This window comes from Drosophila sulfurigaster, chromosome 3 (assembly GCF_023558435.1).
Source record: "Drosophila sulfurigaster albostrigata strain 15112-1811.04 chromosome 3, ASM2355843v2, whole genome shotgun sequence".
In the NCBI taxonomy this organism is placed as follows: Eukaryota; Metazoa; Arthropoda; class Insecta; order Diptera; family Drosophilidae; genus Drosophila; species Drosophila sulfurigaster.
In genome coordinates this window covers 14,393,151-14,412,032 of record NC_084883.1, presented here as the reverse complement: position 1 = coordinate 14,412,032, position 18,882 = coordinate 14,393,151, and the positions used below count along the sequence as shown (strand labels likewise).

Below are 18,882 nucleotides of genomic sequence, written 5' to 3'. Positions count from 1 at the left end.
AAATTGTAACAGATTCAAATTGAATTTCTTATCGCGCGCAAAAAAGTTATCAGCTGTGTGATGAGCCTATTTGTCTGACCTCAAGCAGCTGGCAGTTCAGTTGTGTTTCGATTTTGACATCGACATGACGCCGATTTACTTGATGCTATTGTGTTCGTTCATTGGAGCAACATGGGCATTTGGCGATGAGGCCATCTTCGAGGATGAGGACATTTATAATCAGGCATTGCCGCCTGTGCCGCACACAGGCATTACTGTGCCTGGCACAAAGTGGTGTGGCCCAGGAAATACGGCAGCCAACTACGAGGACCTGGGACGTGAGAGGGAAACTGATAGATGTTGTCGTGCCCACGACCATTGCGAGGAGATAATGGAGTCACATGGCTCGCTGCATGGACTGCCCAACAACACGGATTGGTTTCCCATGTAAGTGACCAAATTGCTGATGGAAAATCAATAAACGGTGGAAGCTAATTGCTTTACATCCTTGCTTGCAGTCTCAAGTGCAACTGCGAGCAGCAGTTCATCAATTGCCTGCAGGCTGTTAACACCATGACTTCCAATACTTTGGGTCGCATCTACTATGGAACGCGCAGCAAATGCTTTGCTCTGGGCTTCCCCACCACCGGATGCAAGCAGTACCAGGAGGGAACTTTCCGTAAGCGCTGTGTTCGTTACACTGTCAACAAGCAGGCGGCCAAACTGTGGCAGTTCTATGATATGCCATTTTACACAAATGCTGCAACACTATTAAACAAATCCTGACACGGGGAATTGTAATCACTATAATAGAGTATATAATTCAGAGTTTATAAATTTGATTAAATCATAGAATATTTAATGGAAGTGAAGTTCTAAAATATATCCGGAAACCTTGTACCATGAATGTACTACTTCAGCGAATTAGGTTGCATATTTCTTAATTAATTTACAATTCTCTGTATGAAATATTTATGTGGAATATTTTTTAGAATCAGGAGTGTCATGACGCAGCAGCTGCAAAGGACGCCGCATACAGAAGAACACTGCAGGTTGGGGCGACACGAGCTATTGTGGATGTCTACAGGTCGAGAAGAAGAGACAAAAAACGCCTTTTCAGACGCAAGAAGAAAGAGCAGGAAAGGCGAGAGTGTGAGAGCATAGAGAGCAGCAGATGCAGAAATGAAGCATGTAACTTCTACCAGAGGGTCAAGCGTCTGACCCAAGGATTTAAGAATGGTGCAGTGGCGTGCAGGGACGATGATGGAAATCTTGTCACAGAAGCAGAGGTCGTGCTGAGGTTATGGAGGGATCACTTCTCGAGTCTGTTATCTGGCTCAAGCACAGACTTTGAAGACTGTGATCCACGAAGTCAAGGATGCAATCCAACGGCTTAAAAACAACAAGTCTGCAGGTGCTGACGGCCTGCCGGCAGAATTGTTTAAGACTACAAAGCCGCATTTAATAGCCCCCGACGAGATCGCCTATATGCCGCCATGTCTGAGCTTGGTATACTAGCAAAGCTGACTAGACTTTGCAGAATGACATTGAGCAACACCATCAGCTCTGTCAAGGTAGGAAGTGGCCAATCCGAAACCTTTACTACCAAGTGTGGTCTCCGACAAGGTGACTCGCTATCTTGTATACTCTTCCATATTTTAATGGAGAGTATTATAAGAAATGCTGGTGTACATCGGACGGGCACGATATTAACCAACAGATATGTCCAGCTCCTTGGTTACGCTGATGATATTGATATCATTGGCCGCACCAAGCGTGATGTCACAGGAGCCTTCGGAGCTATTGAAAAGGCATCAGCAAAAGTAGGACTAGCAGTGAATATGGAGAAAACAAAGTTTATGGTGTGCTCTAGCAGAGAATCGCGGCGTCTTGATTCTCAGCTGACTGCAGAAAACTATAGCTTTGGGTCCGTCAAGGAGTTTATCTACCTAGGCACTGCTATAACAAGCACAAATTATGTCAGTCTGGAGATTAAGCGGAGAATAACACTTGCCAACAGGTGTTACTTTGGGCTCAGTAGGCAGTTCAATAGTAGAGCTCTCTCTCGACGCACAAAAACCACACTCTACAAGACGCTCATTCTTCCAGTACTCCTATATGGTGCAGAGTGCTGGACAGTGACGCAGTCAGATGCAGCTGCTCTTGGAGTGTTTGAGAGAAAAATTCTTCGCAAAATCTTTGGTCCAATCTGCGTGGACGATGTTTATCGCATCAGATACAACCACGAGCTGTATGAGCTGTACGGTGATGTTGACGTAGCCAGTCGAGTGAAATCTCAAAGACTTCGCTGGCTGGGCAACGTTGCCCGTATGGATGAAGACGCTCCGGCTCGTAAGGTGTTTGATGCGGTGATTGTTGGGACACGAAGGCAAGACCAGGTGATGGAAACCCTGTCCACACTTGGTGTTACCAACTGGCGGAGGCGCGCTCAGGACAGAGACGCGTGGAGGCACATTGCGCTTCAGGCCGAGACTCGATAAAAGGGTTGTCATGGCCATATAATAATAATAATATTTTTTAGAAATACCCACATATTGTTGTAAAGAAGTTTTGTTTCATAAGTTTAGAACGTCCTTCAGCTGTGGATGTGGAAAAGGTACATATAATGTACTTACTGTTGCGGGTATTTGTGATTTTGCGGTTACTTTTGAAAATATAAATCAACAAGGAATAATAAATCGAAAGTTTAGTTAGTGAGTCGTACACTTCCGACCCAGTTGGAAGTCTTTTAATAGTGATCGTGATATTTTTTAAAATTAATTAAAATTGTAAATATGCCATCAATAGAGGACAAATATGATGTCCTTTGCTTAATAGGATCGGGAGCATTTTCCAAAGTGCGCTTGGTCGAGACTAAAACGAGCCCAGTGGAACGATATGCAGTTAAAATTATTGAGAGAACATCCTTTATTGGTAAGGAAGAGTATTTGGATAACGAGATTGAAGTGCTAAAAAGATTTAGCAGATTGGAATCAGAAGAAGAACCATTATCGCATCCAAATATTGTGCAACTGTTTGAAATATACGAAGATGTCTCCAAAGTATATCTGGTCATGGAACTGGTCACCGGTGGCGATTTATTTGATCGGATTGTGGACAAAGGTTACTACAGCGAACGCGATGCATCTCAACTGCTCAAGCAACTTTTCGACGCTGTCAACTATCTGCATCAGCATGGGATTGTCCATCGAGATCTAAAGCCCGAAAATCTTTTATGCTACAGTCGAGAGGATGATAATAAAATAATGATTGCTGACTTTGGATTTGCAAAAATGGACACGTCGAGCCTATTGGTAACTGAGTGTGGAACTCTCGGATATGCGGCACCAGAAATCATTGCTAGAGTGGCATATGGAAGGGCTGTGGATGTCTGGAGTCTGGGTGTGATTGCCTACATACTGCTCTGTGGCTATCCTCCATTCTATGATTCCAATGATGCCATGTTGTGTACCAAAATAACTAGAGGTTTCTATGAATTCCATTCGGAGTATTGGGATGAAATAAGTGAATCGGCCAAGAATTTGATATCGAATTTATTGTGTGTCAATGTGAATGAGCGTTACACATGCCAGCAGGCATTGGATCATCCCTGGATATCTGGCAATGAGGCAATTAGTCGCAATATACACGACTCTGTGGCCCAGCAGCTTAGAAAAAACTTTGCCAAGTCCCGTTGGAGGCGAGCAGTCCAAGTCAACACAGTCATCCGAAACATGCAGCAATTGGCACTCAAGAGTAAGAACATACCACAGGAGGAGTCAAATTCTGAAACGGATACAACTAAAACAAATTAAAATCACAAATATAGAATATGGATTATTATGTACCGTCTATTTTTATTACTTAGTATTTATATATAAATAAATAATGAAGCTTCAATCGATCTGATTATTTGCCGCAGTCTGCTGCAGATCCTCCTCGCTAAGATGAGTATAGAATGGCAAATCGTAGAATTGCCATCGACTTGGCTGCGAATTATCCTCCTTGTAGCTCTTGCAGCGCTTCTTAAATAAGTCCCACTGCTGCTCCTCGCACGACACGGTCGGCGGTCCATGGGCAAAGCAAACACTTGTGGTACTGAAATAAATACGACCCAAAGCAGCTGACTGCATATTGTGCAACATGACGAGGCACTGACGAAAGGCAGCCTCGCAACCACAAGAGAAGCTAAAAACAACATTTTGAATGAATAACAATATTAAATTGAATAATTAGCTCACTCACATCGGAAACACGCCGATGTTACTAAGACCGTAGCGTTGCTCATTAGGTAAGATCCTTTGCTCACAGTTGTCATGAGCTCGACAACACGTATCGAGTTCCACTTCAATACCCAGATCGTCGAAGTTGTCTGCTGTATTGCCGGGACCACACCATTTGGTGCCAGGCACTGTTATGCCCATGCCGTGGACACAAGTGATGAATGCCGCCAAAGCAGCCACGTATTGATGAGCTCGCATGCTCTCTTCGAGGGCGAAAGTTATACTAATCTGTGGAGAAATCCATGCTGACAACAATTTGGAATTTCTGATGCGCAATTGTTCTTTAAGAATTCTAATCGGTTTAGCGACGACGCTGTTTGAATGCTGATAAGACTCGATGGCTGAATTTGATGAGTAGATTTGGTACTTTAATATTTGCTGTACTGTAATGATTGATTAATGGAATCAGCTGCAGCTTCAACTCGTTTCAATGAACTAGTAGTCTGGCAGATCGTAAAATTGCCAGCGTACCGATTGTGAAATTGTCCAATTGAGTTAGGCACTGCTGTCCGTCGCAGAATGCAGTGGGTTTCTCTGGCTAGTGCAGCATAAATTGCAGTTTAATAAGCCCATCTTTCTGGTCAATTGCATCCTGGAACTGCCCGCTGTGCAGCTGTCGCAAATCTTTAACACACCTAATGGCTCCCATATTGTGGATGCCTTCTTGCAGAGTAAATACATTGGCGAGAAGTCACGTGAACGTCTGATACGTCTGCTGGATGGCTTCTATGTGGATCTGGCCATCACTCGACATGGCTCGCGTGTGTTGGATCAGTGCTTCAAGGCGGCACAGGAAACACAAAAGCTGAATATTGCCAAGGAACTATGTAATAAGGCCAATATGTTAAAAGGCTCGCCATTTGGCCGCCTCATCTACACAAAATATCGTTTGGATACCTACAAATTGTCGGCCAGCCAATGGCAGGCTAGTTTGGGACAGCAGCTGCAAAAGCAGGAAGATGAGAAGGAGGGCAAGTCGAAGAAGCGGTCTGCGAAAACAGCGACCGAGTTATTTAAGGATATTCTTACGCAATAAATAGATTTCGATTTTTATACCTGCTACCGATAGGGTAGAAGGGTATTATAACTTTGTGCCGACAGGAAATGTATGTAACAGGTAGAAGGAGGCATCTCCGACCCTATAAAGTATATATATTCTTGATCAGCGTCAACAGCCGAGACGATCTAGCAATGTCCGTCTGTCCGTATGAACACCTAGATCTCAGAGACTATAAGAGATAGAGCTATAATTTTTTCGACAGCATTTGTAATGTTTGCACGCAGATCAAGTTTGTTTCAAATTTTTGCCACGCCCACGTACGCCCCCGTAAATCAAAAAATCGAATAACAAGCGTAATTGTAAAGCTAGAATTTTGGTATATACAATAATAACTATAGTATTTATGATTCCTGAAAATTTGGTTGCGATCAGACAAAAATTGTCGAAGTTATTAAAGAAATACTTTTGTATGGGCAAAAACGCCTACTTACTAGGGGTCTTATTTGCTATGGCCGACAGTCTGGTATATTGTGCCGTCTATGGTATATTTTGAATGCAGTACTATATCGAGATACCAAATATACCATTTGCTATATTTTTTAGTATTTTAGTATATTCGGCCTTCTTACTTGTTAATTTACAAATTGACTAGCACCTGACTGTGTTGCTTAGTGATTCTTTTACATATGTACATATATAAAAAGAACCTTGAAATTGTAACAGATTCAAATTGAATTTCTTATTGCGCGCAAAAGTTATCAGCAGTGTGATGCCTATTTGTCTGACCTCAAGCAGCTGGCAGTTCAGTTGTGTTTCGATTTTGACATCGACATGACGCCGATTTACTTGTTGCTATTGTGCTCGTTCATTGGACCAACATGGGCATTTGGCGATGAGGCCTTTTCGAGGATGAGGAGAGTTGAGGCATCACTTTGCCTGGCACAAAGTGGTGTGGCCCAGGAAATACGGCAGCCAACTACGAGGACCTGGGACGTGAGAGGGAAACTGATAGATGTTGTCGTGCCCACGACCATTGCGAGGAGATAATGGAGTCACATGGCTCGCTGCATGGTTTGCCCAACAACACGGATTGGTTTCCCATGTAAGTGACCAAATTGCTGATGGAAAATCAATAAACGGTGGAAGCTAATTGCTTTACATCCTTGCTTGCAGTCTCAAGTGCAACTGCGAGCAGCAGTTCATCAATTGCCTGCAGGCTGTTAACACCATGACTTCCAATACTTTGGGTCGCATCTACTATGGAACGCGCAGCAAATGCTTTGCTCTGGGCTTCCCCACCACCGGATGCAAGCAGTACCAGGAGGGAACTTTCCGTAAGCGCTGTGTTCGTTACACTGTCAACAAGCAGGCGGCCAAACTGTGGCAGTTCTATGATATGCCATTTTACACAAATGCTGCAACACTATTAAACAAATCCTGACACGGGGAATTGTAATCACTATAATAGAGTATATAATTCAGAGTTTATAAATTTGATTAAATCATAGAATATTTAACAGAAGTGAAGTTCTAAAATACATCCGGAAACCTTGTACCATGAATGTACTACTTCAGGGAATTAGGGAATTGCATATTTCTTAATTAATTTACAATTCTCTGTATGAAATATTTATGTGGAATATTTTTAGAAATACCCACATAATGTTGTAAAGAAGTTTTGTTTCATAAGTTTAGAACGACCTTCAGCTGTGGATGTGAAAAGGTACATATAAGGTACATTACTGTTGCGGTTATTTGTGATTTTGCGGTTACTTTTGAAAATATAAATCAACAAGGAATAATAAATCGAAAGTTTAGTTAGTGAGTCGTACACTTCCGACTCAGATGGAAGTCTTTTAATAGTGATATTTTTAAAATTAATTAAAATTGTTAATATGGGATCAAATCACACAAGACGAGCTTCGATAGAGGACAAATATGATGTCCTTTGCTTATTAGGATCGGGAGCATTCTCCAAAGTGCGCTTGGTTGAGACTAAAACGAGCCCAGTGGAACGATATGCAGTTAAAATAATTGAGAGAACATCCTTTATTGGTAAGGAAGAGCTTTTGGATAACGAGATTGAAGTGCTGAAAAGATTTAGCAGATTGGAATCAAAGAAGAACCATTATCGCATCCAAATATTGTGCAACTGTTTGAAATATACGAAGATGTCTCGAAAGTATATCTGGTTATGGAACTGGTCACCGGTGGCGATTTATTTGATCGGATTGTGGACAAAGGTTACTACAGCGAACGCGATGCATCTCAAATGCTCAAGCAACTTTTCGACGCTGTCAACTATCTGCATCAGCATGGGATTGTCCATCGAGATCTAAAGCCCGAAAATCTTTTATGCTACAGTCGAGAGGATGATAATAAAATAATGATTGCTGACTTTGGATTTGCAAAATGGACACGTCGAGCCTAATGGTAACCGTGTGTGGAACTCGAGAATATGCGGCACCAGAAATCATTGCTAGAGTGCCATATGGCAAGGCTGTGGATGCCTGGAGTCTGGGTGTGACCGCCTACATATTGCTTTGTGGTTATTTTCCATTCTATGATAAAACGATGACATGTTATTTGTCAAAATAACTAGAGGTTTCTATGAATTCCATTCGGAGTATTGGGATGAAATAAGTGAATCGGCCAAGAATTTGATATCGAATTTATTGTGTGTCAATGTGAATGAGCGTTACACATGCCAGCAGGCATTGGATCATCCCTGGATATCTGGCAATGAGGCAATTAGTCGCAATATACACGACTCTGTGGCCCAGCAGCTTAGAAAAAACTTTGCCAAGTCCCGTTGGAGGCGAGCAGTCCAAGTCAACACAGTCATCCGAAACATGCAGCAATTGGCACTCAAGAGTAAGAACATACCACAGGAGGAGTCAAATTCTGAAACGGATACAACTAAAACAAATTAAAATCACAAATATAGAATATGGATTATTATGTACCGTCTATTTTTATTACTTAGTATTTATTTATAAATAAATGATGAAGCTTCAATCGATCTGATTATTTGCCGCAGTCTGCTGCAGATCCTCCTCGCTAAGATGAGTATAGAATGGCAAATCGTAGAATTGCCATCGACTTGGCTGCGAATTATCCTCCTTGTAGCTCTTGCAGCGCTTCTTAAATAAGTCCCACTGCTGCTCTTCGCACGACACGGTGGGCGGTCCATGGGCAAAGCAAACACTTGTGGTACTGAAATAAATACGACCCAAAGCAGCTGACTGCATATTGTGCAACATGACGAGGCACTGACGAAAGGCAGCCTCGCAACCACAAGAGAAGCTAAAAACAACATTTTGAATGAATAACAATATTAAATTGAATAATTAGCTCACTCACATCGGAAACACGCCGATGTTACTAAGACCGTAGCGTTGCTCATTAGGTAAGATCCTTTGCTCACAGTTGTCATGAGCTCGACAACACGTATCGAGTTCCACTTCAATACCCAGATCGTCGAAGTTGTCTGCTGTATTGCCGGGACCACACCATTTGGTGCCAGGCACTGTTATGCCCATGCCGTGGACACAAGTGATGAATGCCGCCAAAGCAGCCACGTATTGATGAGCTCGCATGCTCTCTTCGAGGGCGAAAGTTATACTAATCTGTGGAGAAATCCATGCTGACAACAGTTTGGAATTTCGGATGCGCAATTGTTTTTTTTTAAGAATTCTAATCGGTTTAGCGACGACGCTGTTTGAATGCTGATAAGACTCGATGGCTGAATTTGATGAGTAGATTTGGTACTTTAATATTTGCTGTACTGTAATGATTGATTAATGGAATCAGCTGCAGCTTCAACTCGTTTCAATGAACTAGTAGTCTGGCAGATCGTAAAATTGCCAGCGTACCGATAAGACTTAATTACCGAACTTCATAAAGTCTTTTCGTAGATGAGAATACGTAAACATTTAATTAAGGCCACTATATAAAATTGATAACTAAATTCACTATTAGTAAGATAGCTTTTTACAAAAGAATATAAAATTTTGGTTGATTTTACAATTTGCCTGCATAGAGTCTTTACTAAGTATTTTATACATATTTGAAGAGGCAAGCATATTGCTCAGACGATAATCACAACAATAAACATATAATATAGGGTCAATTAATACTCATATAATAATATTATGCACGTTAGTCATTAAGTTCGCCGGACTATATTGAAAATTTAAATGTGTTTTGTTTTGTACATCCTAAACCTCACTCTTCTGGCGATTCTGCATCACTTGTCGCAGCTGTGGGAAGGTGCTCTTCGTCTGCGGCGGATGCAGGCGGGCGCACAGTACTGTGAAGGGCTCGTACAGTGAAGGACGTTCCATAACATTGACGGTGTAATGCTTGATGCGTTCACGTTGACACCAATTGTTTGCCCGATCCATTACTGATTCCACTGGAATTGGCGTTGTGGAAGGCGTATCCTTTTTTACTGCGTGCTCGCACATTGGCCAACACAATGACAGGCACCTCCTTTTTCTCCTTGTGCTTGTCTATGTCAGTTTTAATGTCTGCCAGCATATCTAAGCTACGTGGATCAGTTGGATCGTACACGAGCACAAATGCATCGGGAAATTGCAAATAGTGACGCGGCAATTGAGCAGCCTGTTCACCCTGTAGTCCGGCTGTGTCATAAATGCGCAGGGTTTCTCGAGCTCCGCCGCGTCCTGTGTCCACGCTTGCAACATATATGTCCTCGATTGTTGGATGCAATTCCTTGACAATATTTACTTTTGTTTACGAAAAATTTAATGACGAATATTTGCGATCCACTTACGGTTTCAGTATTCACGTTTCCGTAAACCAGCTGCTCGATCAATGCCGTTTTACCAACATTTTTCATGCCACACACTAGCACTTTGCCCACTTTACCGATCTTTGCATTTAACATATTTATAGATATCTTATATTGAAAAATAAACAAATAAACAAATTGGCTGCACCGTTTCAACTTTCGCCAGTACTGTTTTTAGAGTGACCGCAAGTTCTAATTAAAAAATACCATGAATTAATTTTCATGCAGTATTTATATACTGAGACTGTTGACAATAATTAAATCGATAAAATCGAAGACCGTTAGGCTTTAAATTTAAAATGACTTATTGACTGGCATTTATTATATACTTTTTATATATGAAACAATAAAATAAATTATACCAATGTTATTTTATTTGAATTTGGTTGGTATCACCGCTGTTTATCTCATTGCAAATACTCTTATAAACAATGTCTTCTTAGTAATTAGTCTTATATTACAAATTTGATCTTATAAAGCAAAATGTCACTTAGCCACTACGACCACCGTAGTTGGAATCTTAATTTACGCAAATGGATACGTGTCTTAAATACATTATCCCAAAATGGACTACTAATCCCATATCCGAGATCTTGATGCGCAAAATGATGCTGATAATGATATCGCTTCATATCATACAAATGGTGGCTTGCCTTTGGATTGCCATAATGCAAATAGTAATGAATCATGTCATAGCATAAATAGCCTAGTAAGGCACCCGATAGGATTATTCGGGGATTATGATTTTGCAGAATTAAACTAATCGGAGAATACAGAATAGAGGCAAGTACAACCCCAGGCAGTGGTGGAAAAACAAGCCTCATAGGGTCAAAAGGTACTTTGTGGTGCAGGCCATGTATCATAAAGTGAAAAGTGCATAGCCAAGGTCCACTGTCTTCAGTCAGCTTTATATGAAATACCCAGCGGTGCAATACGTATTCCAGGAAAGTCCAAAGAAGCACGCCAAACAAAATGTAACCTGATAAAATTGCGACCTAAAAAGACCAGAATTAAAGAGTTAGTTTTTCTTTTTTAATTGTGATGACAATTAGATCACTTACGTCACTTGTACTTTTAGCTTTTGCCTGAAATTCCAGTCCAGCTAGAACGGTGATAACTGGTATCCAAAAAGTTGGAACGACCCACCATGGGGTCTTTGTGCACATTTCCAAGTACCAAGGTCCGAACAAACGAAGCGGCCTGTCCACCGGCTTGTGCACCCACTCATCATAATATTTTGTTATGTTCTTAATTTGAGGCAGCATTGCTTTTGACCAGTCCACAAGATGCTAAAAAATTCAAATAAAACCACCGTTATTTTGTGACTGCAATGTTTGTTAAAATATCGTTATACAATGTGGCAACGCTTTTCTCTATGGCAATGTCTATCGGCTTATCGATAAATTAAAAACAATCAGAAGTTGGCGTCCAGAGCAGCTGGTAGTTTTTTACTTCAAAGCTGTCATTTGAACAAGTGAATTGTTTTCGTTCCGTTATCTGAACGCTGACAAACACGAAAGCATTTAAATTTCTAATATATTTTAACACAATAATATACTCAATATAGACAAGATACAGCAAAATCATGTCGAACACATCGATACGTCCAATACCAACATTGAGAGGCATGTTTACGGTGCCGCGTAAGTATTATTTTCATGCACGCAACCATGACAACAAATAGGGAAATGTTGACGCGGTGGTTTTCACAGGTCCAACACCGGGACGTAATTTTCTAAAGGAAAATAAAAAGACTTTGCGCTCGCTGGAAAAGGCGACAGCTGAGAAACTCGCAGCCAAGGAACCAGTGCGTCCGAAATGGATGCCACCACTGCGTCGCACTGCATCCGAGTCGCATGAGCCATGCCAGAAGCACTATCAGGCCGAGAACTTCTCGGTGACCAGACAAAATGACGACGAATCGTCCCATATGCTACGGAACCGCAATAATACGCGTTCACAGCACAGCTTGCACATTCCAGTTTCAGAAGAACCTTCCGGAGATTATGCCTGCTCTGTGAAGCGCGAGACACAAAAGGTTCACATTGCACCAGAGGTCACAGTTAAACCATCGGAGCGTTGTCTTTCGTGTGGCAGTGGACGCAGCTCCACAAGCATTGGCATACAGACCGAGGATATCATGGATGAACTCTATTTGACCAATGCATTAAAGAAGTGAGTAATGAAATTATACTGCTATAACCATTGTACAAATTTCACCATGTAGATGCAACTTTGACGGAAAGACAATGTTTAGCGAAGGGGGGATTAATACAGCTGAAGATGACTATGATGGCAATTACAGGGGTATGGGCTATGGCCAGTACGATGAGGATGATCAGCCATTGTCTGGCCGTTCCAATGCTAAATATAACCAATTGAATATTGATGACAACGAGGCTATCATGCCCATGCCAGAGCTGCATAATCTGGCTCTTGACAACAACGACAACGAAGAGCTGCCATTGAGTGGACGCAGTCGCGCCACTATTGGTAGCATGGCTTCGACCGCCACCACAAAATCAAAGCGTCGCGAACACAAATTGGGCTGTGAGTCATTAGTCAATGAATGTATTTGAATTGTTGCTGAACGCTTTCAACTCTTTCGCAGCACGTGATGATCTGCGACTTCCTCGTTATTTGGAAAAAGAAAAGCGTGATAAGGCTGAAGCTAGAGAGCGCCATGAGGCACGCGATCCAGATTGTCCCCGTGGTCATGTGTTGCTTAGTGAAGCGGATCGCTTGGCAGCTTTGGCTAAGGCCAAGCAACGTAAGTTATCATTTATATTTCATGCTGTTTGAAATGTCACTAATAGCATTTTATTCATAGGCTTTGATTTACTGATTAATGAACTGAACCACATGCCAATGACAGCTCAAACATTGCGCGTGCGTTCGCGTAAGGCTGAGATTGATAAGGAGCTCACTCTTGTTGAAGATGATATACGTATCTATTCCAAGGAGAAGGTTTACGTGAAGGCAAACAAATCGCGAAATCTTTAATATGTTAGTCTATGGCAAGCTAGCAGTGTAAAAACAAAAACTACAAGAAACACTGGGAATCTCAATGTAATTTAAATGAATTTGGTGAATTTGAACAGCAACTAGTCTTTCCTTCTGTTAAGTATTTATATATTTTCATTATATGAGCAAAGAATAATCTATAAAAAGGTGCGCTCTAACAAACACAATTCAATACACGACAACAAACAGTTTTAGAGCATATTAAAAAATGTCGCATTTGATCAACAAAATAGATGGAAACTCATTTTTCATTACTTACTTCCATACTCTCATCCAACTGATTATTATTAGTATCTTCGGACTCTTTTGGATGTTGTAGCAATTCAATGCCATTCTCTGATGATGTGTTTTTTGAATGTGACTCCTTTGACTTTTTAGTGCTTTCATATTCCGACGAGTCCACCTTGTATTCCCTCATTAAGTACATGGCTGCATCGGAATGTGGCGGAGCCTTCATGAAGCGTGATGTCATATCCGAATCGTTGAGTCCCTTGAGGGTGTTGATACCGCCCGGATGCTTGTGCATAAATTCGGATATATCATAGTACTGCTGTCGATATTTCACAATGAATTTGTTATTACTTTGCTCCATCTCTTTGGGAGCATCCATTTTGCACGACTTTGAATGATTGACTGAAATTGGAAAAAAGTTTTTAAAGCAATTATTAAATATTTCTATTGTAACAGATTCTTAACTTTTTAATTAAATACATGAACAAGTTTTCACTTGACAATTATTGCTGAATGATAGTCGACAAAAATTATTCAACTGGCAATTCTTTTTTTTTACAACTGAAATTCTAATTGTAACGATTTGATTTTGCCTAATCACCATTGTTCGTAAAACATGGTTCAATATTTATAACACTGATAAACAATCGAAAGATATGCGCAGAATACGTATACAAATTGTAGGCGAAATTGCGAAATTCTCGTATTATTCGATAATTTCATTTGTTGAAGAACTAGTTGCGTTAGTTATTGGTTTGAATTCTCTATCACATAATGGCTTAATCGTATATGCAATATGAGTTCTTTATTATCCAATATGAACTTCTAGAAATAATTCTCGAGCTGGCAATTTCTCAACTCCATAAACAAATAGAAGGTTTAATGGATTAAAATATATATAAATTACAGGATTTGATTGAAAACGAGTGACTCTAAAATAGAAAATCAATACTATGGAACACTTATGCCGAGGAAGACAGTCGCACAATCAGAAAGATTTAAAACTATTCAAACAGATTTTTATGTTATAAAACTTTAATATTTTATAAGTTAAATGCGTTTAATTGTGCGATAATAGAACCAATTTGATACCAAATAGTACTTATAGCTAATAGAGCTTGAGAAAATTTGCAAGCTGTTGGAATTTTTACGATTATAAAGCATGAATTGGGTCTGTCTGTCTTGCCAAAGGGTGAATGCATTTTTATTTAAAATGCATTCCTCTGAACACAAAGCAGATGTTACATTTTCCCGTCTAGATACACCAAATGCATTTGTGATTATTACACAAATGCCAGCAAGTGTTCTCGCAATTGACCTTAACATACATAAATATTCGATCGAAGAATGCAAAGAAATCGAAATATGTTGTATTCATACTTTTGAATGCATTCATTGCCATACTATGGACTATGACTTTGCCTTTGACTACGCGCCATTTGGAACGTAACATTAAATAGTATGTATCGTAGAGGTATACTATAGTAAGTACTCTTGGTACTTTTGTGTGTGTAGTCGTAATCATATATGGTAAGTAAACATACTTGCAAGTTATCACTTATCGCGATAACGCATTGATGAAGCCGTGTTAATGCCGCGTCCCGGGCGGCAACTTGCTCATGTCGTTTGTCAAAGTCCGTTGGTAAGCCCACTCTTGCAAAAGGAGGGAAAAAACTACACCTGAAACATGGGCAAGGTGTACCAAATAGATAGATAGCTAACAGATATACTCATACTCCTATAGATATGGAAATATATAGTAAATGGAAAGAGTTGCACTCTGACTCATGCCATAGGCTTTTTCAGCTTTGTCTGCGTCATATTGATTAATGGCCCTCAGGAACTCTATCTCAATATAATATAACACCTTATCATAGATAGGGACTGAGGGGAAAAGAGAGCCGGTATTATTCAATTTTTATCTGTCTCAGACTACATATGGTACGATGACTTTGACTAACAGTGGTTTCCTGACAACGTTTTCGCATGTTTACGCTTATCGATGGATGTTATCTATTGAGGTTAGTTGTAACATTAGTATATAGGCAATATTTCGACCGATTCTTCAAATGGTCAAGGCGTGTCACAAATGGTTCAAATGGTGTTTTCCCTTTATCTAATCGCATTAACATGTCAAAATGTCGGAATAGGCCGCGTACTCGCTTCATGATTAATCACACTCAACGAAAGCAGTCAATCCCAGCTAGATTTATTTGCATTGTGGTAACAAGAGATTTATTACATCGCTTCATTATACCCGGTAATCAAGCGTTTAATTGCTTGATAGGAATATAGGAATCAAACATAACGTAACAAATAATAGAAGCATCTCTATAATGGCTTTTTCTTGTATATGTTTTCGTTTTAGTTTAGTCATTTGAACTCTTAAGTCTCAGTAACAAAACTTGTTCATGGATTTATTTAGAATTTTATTCACACCCCCCCCACAAATTGAATACTAATTTGCACTTTATAAGAAATTTCGTTAGAACTTTAAAGTTATTAAGAAACATGTTTTCAAGAGTGAACATCACGTGTATTATTTTTCACTTATTCAAATTATACTCAATATAAATCATATTCGCGGTATTTTGCAGTCGAACACTATTATTATTATATTTTTTTTTAATAAATATGATTTTCATTCATAAACACAATATTTGTTTAATTGACAGCTCTGCCCGCCTTTCGTTTAATTATTCTGCTTGTGGAACTAAGTTCTATCACTTTCAGTCGCACAATTTCGATGGAGGTCGGATAAAAAACTCAACATTTTTTAAAGAAACTATTTTTCTGTAGCAACGTTATCGCTGTCCATAGGAAAAAGAGGGCAGAGTACTCCACATGAAGAGGGTGTCCAGGTCTTAAGTATCATAATCAGTGTTTGCACTTGCTTATAAACTATGTACATGTGTGCGGCAATAACCAAATTTCACGCTGTTGAAAAACAACTTTTTTTTTTTTAGATATTTTTGGAATGGTAGTTTTAATTTGCAGACCAGAGATAAGTATTTCTCTCTGAGAATCTTCAATGAACAAGAGATTAGCTGAAAATATCCTTTTGTAAAGTATGTTAATTGAAAAGTTCTTGCAATATTGAACCGGTGTACAAAAACTTCCGTACTTTATTCAACTATTGAAGCTTTTATTAATTAATGAGCTACCCCTGCAGTACCTATTCAGGTCGTGGATTTATCAATGGCAAGTCCAAAGCCAGAGTACACAATATCAAGTTGCGACGATTAGCAAAAGCGCAAACGGCATTAAGATATTATTTATTTATTTATCAAACGCACGAGGGCGGTTCAATGCGAATAAGAAAATAAAAACAAGCGCGAATTGTTTTCTTGTGTTGTTTTTTTTTTGGCTACGCAGACTGCAACCGGTAGCGAGAGAACGCGTCGTATACGCAATGTACTAAGACGAACTAAGACGAAACGAAACGAAAATGAAGACGAACCGATACGAACGACAAACCGTACGCAACGCAACTCAACTCGCAACTGAAATTGAAATCCAAACAAACCGCCAAACGGTTTGAAGGAGCAACACACACATATGCATATACATCGACTGCGACTGCGGCAGAGGCAGAGGCAGAGGCAGAGGCAGCGACGCTGACTGCGCTGTCGCACTATCATTGCTTAGTATAAAAGTTTCAACACAAGATAAACGCAACTGATAAGATTAAGCGACCTGCGTTGGCGGACCTCATAATGCTCATAGACTATTTCCAGTATTTCTAACAATCTCATGCTTAGAACTCTATTAACTTTCATGATACGGAGCAAATGATCGACAGTGTTGGGAATTTCAGTTTTATAATTGTTTTATGACCTGTTCATAAACTACATTTGTTTAATAATAACCTATATTTGCAACCCGTATCCTAGCTACGATCGTGGGTAATATCGAGGTCTTGGCAATCGGTTTTGCGGTTGAGTCACAATTCTTAAGCAGCAACGCGATAAGAATTGATGATTTTTAGTGCAACCAAAATACAAGTGTTTAATTTAATCGTTTGATCACTGATAACTGACAAGCATGTTCATACCCTGTATCCAATTTGGGGTATATATAACTGTACATTTTTGAGTTCTAGTTGACTTTATGATTTATAAGCTTTTGCTCAATTATTTGAAGCAGTCAAAAGCATCCACGATTGTTTTGGACTGTGTGAAAAATCCAGTTTTTTTGCTTTTACTTAAAACAATCTGTTTATTATTAGAGATTTTATTGCATTGAAAAAGAAACATATGTGTCATTTTGTTCGCAAGCATGACGAAACTGAGTATACGTAAGTAAATCTTAGTTAAAGAAACAAGTGAACCGAAGTTGTTAAGTTTAAAGTGCACTAAACTTCAAGGTGACTAAATTGGTATTCTGGCTAATTATCAAAACCGTTTTCCAATTATGAAACGTTTGCCTCAAATACCTAAACTCGAAAAGTCTCTATATAAATCGCATGGGTTTTGGTTAGTAGTCAGTAGCAACAAATAAACGAATAAATGCTTAAGCAACAACTGAAGCAGTTAAGTTGAAAATGTACTAAATTTCAAGAGAACTAAATTAGAATTATGTATTACCCATTGGTATTATGTCGAACGTTTTTGCAATTTGTAAAGGTTTACTTTAATACGTCTGTAAAATCTAATGTGTATTACTTTATAATAACTTTTGTTCATTAACAAATAAATTGATCGTTTTACATATAAATATTTACAAGGTATCGCATAGTCGAGTATTCCCAATCAATTAATTTTATGTACTTTTTTTCTTAAATCTTATAAGCAATATTTAATCAAACGTCATGCGCCTTGATTAGTTGTAAAAGAGTACAAATACTTCGAATGAGTCATCTTTGAATAACTACTAATTTTATTACCAAATAATCTAAAGCAAGTAAGAAATCTACAGTGGAGTATAATTGACTGTGAGATTCACGTTATCCAAGCAAAACAGTGTTTTAATTTAATTTTAAAATAATTTTAATTTTATCAAATGATTTAATTTTAAAATATACCAAATATATATACCACAAAATACTAAAAATATATCCAAGACTGTATTTGGTATATTTATATAGTACTGCATTAAAAATATACCATAGAGTGCTTCTTTCTGTCTGTTACATACATTTCCTGGAGGCACAAAGTTATAATATCCTGTTAATTTTTGGGTAGCGGGTATAAATATAATATATAATACAAGTAATATATAAAAATATAAATAATACTAAAAATAAATCATATAGACAGCGCTGTTATTTTTATAATTTAACCGTTTGAAATTCAAAATTAAAAACAGCTGGAAAACTAGTTACAGTCAGAAGTATAGAAGACACATTTATCAGCTGCATTCATCGATTGTCTCTTGAATACTTAAACCTATAAGTTATTAATAACAATACAATTCAAACACTTGCAAAACTTGTGTGTGCTATGCCAAAAATTCGCAAATATTCGGATGCTATAGTACACATCGTAGCAGAACTTGTTTATGTATCTTCTAATATTTAGCTGAATTAAAGTGCAGTCGATTTCTGAGAA

At 39.1% G+C, this 18,882-nt stretch overlaps 8 protein-coding genes and 1 pseudogene across 8 annotated transcripts; 5 read left to right on the top strand and 4 right to left on the bottom strand.

Moving 5' to 3' along the window:
- Positions 1-76: 76 nt before the first annotated feature.
- Positions 77-927, top strand: LOC133845818 (phospholipase A2-like). The gene is made up of 2 exons (XM_062280393.1): positions 77-426; positions 498-927. Exons 1-2 carry the CDS (start codon positions 125-127, stop codon positions 763-765), a joined length of 570 nt encoding a protein of 189 aa, XP_062136377.1. The 5' UTR covers positions 77-124; the 3' UTR covers positions 766-927.
- Positions 928-2,514: 1,587 nt separating this feature from the next.
- On the top strand, positions 2,515-3,798 carry LOC133845817 (calcium/calmodulin-dependent protein kinase type 1-like). The gene has a single exon (XM_062280392.1). The coding sequence runs from the start codon at positions 2,775-2,777 to the stop codon at positions 3,792-3,794; it is 1,020 nt and encodes a 339-aa protein (XP_062136376.1). The 5' UTR covers positions 2,515-2,774; the 3' UTR covers positions 3,795-3,798.
- LOC133845819 (phospholipase A2-like) lies at positions 3,489-4,636 on the bottom strand. Its single transcript, XM_062280394.1, has 3 exons — positions 4,225-4,636; positions 3,844-4,167; positions 3,489-3,765 (listed from the first exon to the last, which is right to left on the bottom strand). The coding sequence occupies exons 1-2, from the start codon at positions 4,458-4,460 to the stop codon at positions 3,876-3,878; spliced, it is 528 nt and encodes a 175-aa protein (XP_062136378.1). The 5' UTR covers positions 4,461-4,636; the 3' UTR covers positions 3,489-3,765; positions 3,844-3,875.
- A 1,395-nt stretch (positions 4,637-6,031) lies between these two features.
- On the top strand, positions 6,032-6,724 carry LOC133845702 (phospholipase A2-like). Its single transcript, XM_062280247.1, has 3 exons — positions 6,032-6,041; positions 6,187-6,364; positions 6,436-6,724. The coding sequence occupies exons 1-3, from the start codon at positions 6,032-6,034 to the stop codon at positions 6,701-6,703; spliced, it is 456 nt and encodes a 151-aa protein (XP_062136231.1). The 3' UTR covers positions 6,704-6,724.
- A 348-nt stretch (positions 6,725-7,072) lies between these two features.
- On the top strand, positions 7,073-8,195 carry LOC133841376 (calcium/calmodulin-dependent protein kinase type 1-like; annotated as a pseudogene).
- On the bottom strand, positions 7,890-8,930 carry LOC133841378 (phospholipase A2). The gene is made up of 3 exons (XM_062273803.1): positions 8,626-8,930; positions 8,245-8,568; positions 7,890-8,166 (listed from the first exon to the last, which is right to left on the bottom strand). The coding sequence occupies exons 1-2, from the start codon at positions 8,859-8,861 to the stop codon at positions 8,277-8,279; spliced, it is 528 nt and encodes a 175-aa protein (XP_062129787.1). The 5' UTR covers positions 8,862-8,930; the 3' UTR covers positions 7,890-8,166; positions 8,245-8,276.
- A 206-nt stretch (positions 8,931-9,136) lies between these two features.
- On the bottom strand, positions 9,137-10,299 carry LOC133841377 (NF-kappa-B inhibitor-interacting Ras-like protein). The gene is given in 3 exon segments (XM_062273802.1): positions 9,137-9,713; positions 9,715-9,999; positions 10,061-10,299. Coding segments are annotated over 3 exon segments (630 nt in total). The 5' UTR covers positions 10,175-10,299; the 3' UTR covers positions 9,137-9,482.
- Positions 10,300-10,435: 136 nt separating this feature from the next.
- LOC133841374 (uncharacterized) lies at positions 10,436-16,828 on the bottom strand. The gene is made up of 4 exons (XM_062273801.1): positions 16,509-16,828; positions 13,362-13,735; positions 11,140-11,367; positions 10,436-11,073 (listed from the first exon to the last, which is right to left on the bottom strand). The coding sequence occupies exons 2-4, from the start codon at positions 13,710-13,712 to the stop codon at positions 10,576-10,578; spliced, it is 1,077 nt and encodes a 358-aa protein (XP_062129785.1). The 5' UTR covers positions 13,713-13,735; positions 16,509-16,828; the 3' UTR covers positions 10,436-10,575.
- On the top strand, positions 11,536-13,343 carry LOC133841373 (uncharacterized). Its single transcript, XM_062273799.1, has 5 exons — positions 11,536-11,721; positions 11,791-12,253; positions 12,306-12,628; positions 12,690-12,848; positions 12,909-13,343. Exons 1-5 carry the CDS (start codon positions 11,664-11,666, stop codon positions 13,079-13,081), a joined length of 1,176 nt encoding a protein of 391 aa, XP_062129783.1. The 5' UTR covers positions 11,536-11,663; the 3' UTR covers positions 13,082-13,343.
- Positions 16,829-18,882: the final 2,054 nt, after the last annotated feature.